At 35.3% G+C, this 8,433-nt stretch overlaps 1 protein-coding gene across 1 annotated transcript in view; it reads left to right on the top strand.

Moving 5' to 3' along the window:
- LOC110451017 (ankyrin repeat domain-containing protein 13C-like) overlaps positions 1-1,015 on the top strand; it is a 20,689-nt gene extending 19,674 nt beyond the window's left edge. The window contains exon 13 of the mRNA XM_021498846.1: positions 521-1,015. Within this exon, the coding sequence (XP_021354521.1) occupies positions 521-654 (134 nt within the window). The 3' untranslated portion in view covers positions 655-1,015. The remainder of the gene's footprint in view (positions 1-520) is intronic.
- Positions 1,016-8,433: the final 7,418 nt, after the last annotated feature.

Below are 8,433 nucleotides of genomic sequence, written 5' to 3'. Positions count from 1 at the left end.
CCTACCCCCAAGGGCTGTAGGGTGGGGCCCAATGGAGTCTGTGTGCTAAAACAAAATTTCTTCATTTTCCTTGTTTAGAATCAGAGGTGCTAGTTTCAAATACTTTTCAGTCTTAAATCTGCATGCTAGATATTGAATAAGGTGGTTTTATTGTTTTTTGTCACTTTGAATAATATTTCTGTTCATGTTAAAAACAAAAATCAACTCTCTGTATAAATATATCAGGTGACCGTTAAGGCCCCATGGGCCTCTTGTTACTTTTCTGAAAGTTGTTTATTTCATTAATTTGATAGCTTCCGCCACCAAATGACACCACTATCAGTGCAGATAGTACATTGTATATCAAGTAATTGTAGGAAAACAAAGTTGCCTTGGTCTGATGATGGAACACTATTGGTGTCCCATGCAGTTTTTCAAAACCATTTGACTGCTATATTAATGGAGAGTTGGATTTGAATCTGCTATATAGCGACATGAATGTCTCTTTATCCCACTCAAGTTTCTGTTGTTGTTTTTGTAGAAATCCCAGTGTTTCCAACAGTAACGGCTCGAGTGACATTCAACTCGTTTGAGTGGAAGGAGGAGCTACCGGACAGTTTGTTCTACATACCACCCGAGTATGTTGAGGACCCCAAGCGCTTCCCAGACTTATGACTCTACCTGGAAATCTACTTCATCCACATCCTCACCAGCCTCAGACAAATCAACCAACCACCAATCCCTGGACACGCGGAAGCTTCTGAATCAGAAACGGGGGACGAAGCTGAATGCTTCGTCGGTATGGAGATACCAATGACCAATCTGGGAAACTCCTGTGGGGAAATGACACTCCTCTTCTAGGTTAAAATATAAAGGCTATTCCATTTAAATATATACCCCAACCTGCCAGATCAAAATAAATAACGTTTGTTCCAGGTTATATCTTAAAAGATATCTTAACTGGTGCTGGTCACATGCTTCTAAAATACACAATTTTAGAAACATTTCATAAATATTTCAGATGTAAAAAATGGACAAGATTATATCAACTTTCAATATAAACGTATACCTTTTATATTTATATTTAAAGTTGATATAATCTTGTCATGTTTCAGTCTGTATTGTTATAAATAATGATTTACAAACTGAAGGTATTTTTTTGAATTGTACCTATTTGCATAATGTATTAATACGCAAAGTTTGTGCACCTTATTAATTAGATTTGTTTTGGGATTAATTTTTAGAAGTATTTAGAAAGTAGTACTTTTTCATTCCTGCTAAAAATTCCTCAACCCAAACTTTTGTACTTTGGAACATTGTTGCTTCATTATAACTTTGGAAGTAGGGTAACCTACTTTTATATACTTGGCAGACAACCCTGACATCTGTACAGGGGTGCATCAATGTTGAAAAAACAGACCTATTAAATTTGCCAAAAGTTTAACTTCCTTTCCATGTAATATGCTTTTAGAAATCCCTTTAACTATGTTCTTGGATGTTTATAGGGAGAACAAAAATCATTCATATGTTGATAGTGGCCTTTTTTTAAATTTGACAACTTTGGTTTGGGTATATAATATAAATGGAATAGCCCTAATGACAATTAGTCATCAAACATGGATGTTTTGTTCAGTTTCTTTAGTGGTAGTTTTGTTTGGGTAAACCATTTGATTGGTTGCATTTGATATATAATTTTATTTGACCATTAAATTAATGGACTTCATATGGTATGTTAAGATATCAGCTGATGCTTCTGTCTTTGAAAATAATGTATAAATCAAGATGAAGTCCAGTGTTTTGATGGACTACCGAAGGAAGCTGAGGATTCTTGCCCTTTCATACTGTTGGTTCTAAAATTCATCAGACTCAATCTTTTATAATACACACAGTCTTTGATTGAGAAAAAAAATGAATAGGAAGGACATTTATTGTGGCCGATATTGAAGACATGATTGAGTTTGAATTGTTTTACTCTCAACTTAACAACAGGCATGTTGAGGTTTTGAAGCTCTGTATGTACACTAATACGATCCAGCTCCGCGTAATAAGCGTAAATTACCCCCGCGCATAATATTCCACGTTTACAGTAATAATTCTTGTCCTGCAGTCAAGTTTTGGCCTGACTGTAGATCGTATTATTCAAATTATTTCAAATTATTAGATTTCAAAAAGGTTTCTAGCTGCTTGTATACAGATCTTTCAAGGATTTTCAAAGAGTCAAAACACAAACATTTCCCTTTGCAAAAATTTCCACTTTTACTGTATATGTCAATTTTGTTATATATATTTACGTATCTTTAGATGAAGTAGATTCCAGACCTTTGTGATAAGTTGTCTCATGTAATAGTCTAATTTAGTATCGGCCATAACAGCCCAACTCGGCTTTTAGTCCACCATCATCAGATGAAGGGCTATTCAAATCGCCTTTGTCCGTGGTCCGTTGTTCATCCTTAAACAATTCTTGTTATCGCTATTTCTCATTAAGTACTGTAGAGATTCATTATCGCTATTTCTCATGAAGTACTGAAGGGATTCATTATCACTATTTCTCATGAAGTACTGTAGAGATTCATTATCGCTATTTCTCATGAAGTACTGTAGGGATTCATTATCGCTATTTCTCATGAAGTACTGTAGAGATTCATTATCGCTATTTCTCATAAAGTACTGTAGGGATTCATTATCGCTATTTCTCATAAAGTATTGTAGGGATTTGTTATCGCTATTTCTCATAAAGTACTGTAGGAATTCATTATCGCTATTTCTCATAAAGTACTGCAGAGATTTTTTATCACTATTTCTTAGAAGGTAACATTAGGAATTTTTCTCACATTTGACATGCAAGTAAACAATAAACAAAATGACCGATATGTTGCCATGTTGGATTTTATTAGGTAATTTATAAGGTTTGTTATCTCTATTGCTCAGTAAGCACCCAAGAGATCCTTCTCAAATTTGATATGTAGGTTCCCCTTGGTCTATAGCTTTGCAAGTTTCCTTTTGAGACTGATTGAAAAAATGAAATGGCTGACAGGTGGCCAATTTGGGTTTTAACAGTTTAGATTTGTAAACTCTTTCCTTACCCTAAAGAGAACCCTCATTGACAGCACCTCTAAATCTGTAAAAGTTACAAACTTTTAACATTTTGCATATTCTTGCTGTTCTGATACAGTAACATTTGTCATAGTGGCAAAAAACATAAAACATTACGAGGTTTAAGGTTATATACAAGATTTTCGTTCAGGAATCACAACACGGGACTGGGCAATAGTACCAGGAAGGAAATGAAGGGCAAAGAAGGTAAAAGGTCCTCTTTTGTAACCCTGATAAAGATCCTTTCATGGTGGGCGCCAAGATCCTTCTGGGATCTCTTGTTTGTAGTTATCATGTAGAAATCAAAGACAACCTCGATTTGTCCACAATAAGATGTACTTGAATTGTCTCCTGTACTTAGGATTTTGTTGGACACAAAATAGTACAAACAATGTTAAGGAATGTTTGTTTTCGGTTATAAACAGCAAATAAAGTATTCCTTTCAAGTTTTTGTGATATAATGTTATAGAAAGGGCACATACATGTACAGCTAAGTTGTGAACATATAGTTATTGTTATATTCTCACCAGTGAAAGTCACTCAGCGTTCTTAAGTTTTGCTTACACAAAGTAAACCTACATGTAGCACCCATAAACACTCATCAAATAAAATGACTTAAAATTGGAGGAGTTCAGAATGAAACTTAGATAGGAATAGCTATTGTTTTAAATTATGAATTTGTTTTTAAAATCTATAATCCTCTGTTTTGAGGATGGAATACTGCTTATTTGGGGGGGTTTGCATACTTTCTTATGTTATTTTAAAAAGTAGTACTTTAGGTCAAAATTAAATCTAAAGCACATGGAGTGAAGCAGTGTGGAGTGACGATTGCGAGAACACCTGTGAAGTTTGTATATGTGAGACATTATTACTGTATGAATTGTAGTGGATAACAAACACATCATCAGACAGATCTGAAACATTACAACTGTATGGAGTTTTCACACCTTGGCAATATGAATTTCTTGCAAAAAAACTCATAACTGAATTTTCTTCTATGGAAGTCGAACGAGTCATGCCAAGCTGCACTAAAAATATCAAAAAGTCATGCTATGATGTGTGTCTATCCGTCCATTGGCAATGAAATGATTTGTCTAAATATCCCCTAAGCCTAGATCATGATTTTTGGCCTATAGCTTGCTAGCTAGGATGCATTTAGGGCTACGTATGGGTAATAAAAAATAACCATAACCTACTTCATAGGTCACAAAAATTAAATATTATTTTCAAACTTATACCTCATCAGAACAGCAGCTCAATGAAATTTGTCATATTTTGTAGAGAAAAATATAGAAAGGTTTAATGTTAAGTGAATAACATCGACCCGTTGTTAAAAGTCAAATGATCCCTCCAGAAGAGCAATGAGGCCTGTATTTATATTTGTCCAACAGCTGAGTGGTGTGCTCACATTCATTACTTTGATCGATTGGCACGGTTGCAGAGGTCAAATCTGTTCAAACATTATCTGGCCTCTAAAGGATCATTAAATATAAAGCATAGACTCGGGATATTTTGCTAGTTCCTTGTGGGTAGAGGGGGCTGCTTGTGGGGGCTGTTTGTGGGTAGCGGGGGCTATTACTTATGTCAAAGATTAACCTCATTCAACTTTCCAGATTTCAGTTCACCTAGGCTGCGAGGGTTGGATTCCCCGATCAGACTTGAAAACATATGGGGTCACCTGCCCAACCATGTAGGTTTTCTTGGGGTACTCTAGTTTCATCCCAGATGAAGACCCCCGCTCATACATCGGGGCCAACAACAGTGATTAATACAAGTTAAAATATCTTGTTTCAGAATTGTTGTAAAATAAATAAATTTTATATTAAACTATTGAAAAATATTCAAACAACCTCTTCTGAATAACTAAAGCACCCTGGAGGGTGCTGGTAATAGGCCAATAGCCTACAAGGATGAATTAAGGCTACCAATTTTTGCAATAACTTCTTCTCTGATAACCAATTGGCCCAAGATGTTGATATTTGGCCTGTTGCTTAATTTAGCCTATTTGGATAGTAGCCCACTTTGAAGGGTACTGGTGTAAGAATAATACGAGGTGAGCAGTTAAGGCCCATTGGGCCTCTTGTCTTTTTTTAAACCAGAAATGGTAAACAATTGGACACAATTAAAGTAAATGGGCTATTTTTTTAATCTGAACACTTTACTTTCTAACTAAGAAAGAAAGCTGCACATGGTTTAGCAAGATTTCACACGGATTTACGCGGTAGTGTAGCTAGGTTTTATATTGTATTCATGTGTCTATACACATGTATGCGTTGAAATCATCACTATATCACAATAAGCTGAACTGGACCATACATTTCCACAGTTCCCAAAGTAGCTAGTATATGTAAAAGTCCAGAGATGTTGTTAAATTGTTGAGAGTATTGCATTCTCACATCCATAATTATCTATAAATAGAATGTCATTCATTGTCTATCTCAAACATTTCTAACCCTGTTTTTAAATGATAAGAAAAATAAGCTGGACCAAACTCTTTGTTTTTCTTACACCAATATAAGTTACATTTTCTAGTCACTTAATGATTTGGGTGTTTCATGTTATACTTAGTATTTTCTTTCTTTGACAGAATTATTTACAATGTTGTTCATTTGTATGTTTGGTCAGGTTACTGGTGTACCAAGGAGTATATGTTAGTCCGAACACATTCCTGGAACATCAGCTACTTTATGTATAGACGTTCCCCAACGAGTGATGGTTGGTCATCATGTTTATCTAACGCGAGTTAGTTAATTTTCAAATTATATAAAGACACAAGGTTTACTGAGTGTCTTTTACAATTTGAAAATTAACTAACGAGAGTTAGATAAACATGATAACCTATACTACCATCACGAGTTTGGGGTCCTTTTTCTCCCATAACATTCATATACATCTAGAAAGCCGTATGTTTCACTTGAAAATACACTATGTCAGCTTTCTATGTTCATGTTATGGACAAGACTACTGGTAAAAAGAGGTGACAGACGGTGTGATCATCAGATTTTACATTTTATCGAAGAGGTTACTTTCACTTAAAATATTTAATCTTCGATCACTAAATATTTCACATACGAGAGTAAAAGCACTCTAGTTTATATAAAGGGATGCTGTTCTGTTATTATACGTATCTGTATACGTAACTGTATACGTAACTGTACATTGTGATGTCGTGCTGCGTTACCTAGGTCCATTTCCGTTGAGTGGGGTACGTTGAACATCCCTCCTTTGTATGTGCTGGAATCTTTGACTGAATAAAGGCTGTAATTTTATTCCTATGTTCTGTCTACTGTTTAAGGCTGCTGAGTGTATTAGACGAACATTTTGAAATAAAATACACATTTTGAGAGTTTTTGAATAAGTTCCTGTAATAGAAGGTGCAGAATGTGTGTCGCCGTGAAACAATTTTAAATGTAATTTCCAGTACATATTGGTACGATTTACCTATCCCTGTAATGGTGTTGGCAGATTTTCTAGTGGTTAGGTCACATGCTCTTTCAAGCAGATTGCCAGTCTGATTGATTCTCGGCATGTGCATGTACGTGGAATTGAGTTGTGGCTCATTGCTAGAAGTCTTAATGTAAACTACAGAAGGCTGGTCACTACAGAACCGTATTAATCGGCACACTTACAGAACTCGATATTCAAACTGCATATTATTTCAAACTACTTCATGAACGTCCATAAGATTTTAGTTCAATGACATGTTATAGCTTTTGACGCATTAGAAGGTAGATCTACCGTAATACATTATTAACGGTAATGTTATTATATAACGATGACACATGTATATAAGCTGCTGTTGTAACCACCAGATGTCTATGTGGTGTACACTTGATGTGTGTACGGTACCTGTACATATCTGAGTAGTGAGTGTCCTATATGGTTTGTATACAAGTTTAATTTATTCTTAAATATTTTATGTAAATTTAGTGATACAATAGTGCTAAAAGCTGTATAATTTTCCAGTAATAAATTACTTATGTACATATATTTTTTCGTGTAACGACCATTCAATGTCGCTTGATCCAATATTACACTGATGCAGCACATGCTAGCTACAGACAATACACTGATCATGTAAATATGTTTACCTGTGTGTTGTCACTGATCATGTAAATATGTTTACCTGTGTGTTGTCACTGATCATGTAAGTATGTTTACCTGTGTGTTACACACGTGAGTATGACATGTTTGAAAAAACATCAGTTAAACAGACCAAGTTCTATAGTCTCATTAAAAGTCCATTCGTGGTTATTAAGTCCCAAAAGGTTAAAAAATGAAATATGTTTTCAAAAAAGTTTGATCAGTAATTAAATGTTTACAAACAAGTCAATAATGTATTTTACATGTGAATGGATTACTATATACGGTCATGTATCTTTCCCCTTATAACATATTTTGTAGATGATGGTCACACCTATAAGTAAACACTTTATGTATTTTGCATTGAATTAATTTATGTCTGCACAGGTTTTTAATTGAATAACAATTTTTGACTGTTATAAAACAAGTTTAGCAGGAGCTTATTAGAGATTATGATACCTGTACACCTGATGGAAAATATGTGAGGCTCGCGATCACCATAATCCTTTCACTTTAACTTTACAGGGCTGCAGTGTTGGTTGACTTGTCAGAAATTTTCGTATCAACATAAATGCCGTCATGATACATTTCATGTCATTTTTAATTGTGACGTGTTAGGGTTAAGTGGACGTGCACATATATGGGTGTCAACCAACATATAGTCCAACAATGGCGGTGAAAGGGTTCAATAATGGAGCTGTTTACTGTCGTCCCAATCTGTAGCATTGAGTTTTAGTTTTGGTTTTTCCGGTTAGTATTTCTTTTCAAAGTGTTTTCAAAGGTTTGAACTTGTGTATCAAGGTTTTCACAAAATGTCGATATGCTTTTGTGTTGCTTCTCTGATGTGAAAAAGATTTGTTTTCACTGTAATTTTGTGGTATTAGTATAAATTTTATATGTTTTACAACAATTATATCATAGTCTTTTTTTTTGGCCCAGACGTTAGCACTTGTGGAGTCTCAATGTGGGAGGAAACTGGAGTACCCGGAGAAAACCCAGTGGTCAGACAGGTTACCCCATACTTGTTCACGTCCGATTTTTTATTAGGTCACCTGAGACAAAGTCTCAAGTGACCTATTGCGATCGCCTTTTGTCCGTCGTCGTCCGCCGTCCGTCGTCCGTCCGTAAACAATTTACATTTTCGACTTCTTCTCCAAAACCCCTGAACCAATTTCAATGAAATTTTGCAGGGACCTTCCATGGACAAAGGTCAACAAAAATAGTTGCCGGTTTAGTCCTAAGCCCCCAGGGGCCTGAGGGGCGGGGCCAAAAAGGGTC

The sequence above is a fragment of the Mizuhopecten yessoensis genome, unplaced genomic scaffold, assembly GCF_002113885.1.
Source record: "Mizuhopecten yessoensis strain PY_sf001 unplaced genomic scaffold, ASM211388v2 scaffold5729, whole genome shotgun sequence".
Taxonomy (NCBI): Eukaryota; Metazoa; Mollusca; class Bivalvia; order Pectinida; family Pectinidae; genus Mizuhopecten; species Mizuhopecten yessoensis.
Note: the sequence above shows the minus strand (reverse complement) of the source record. Positions and strands in the feature narration are given on the sequence as shown.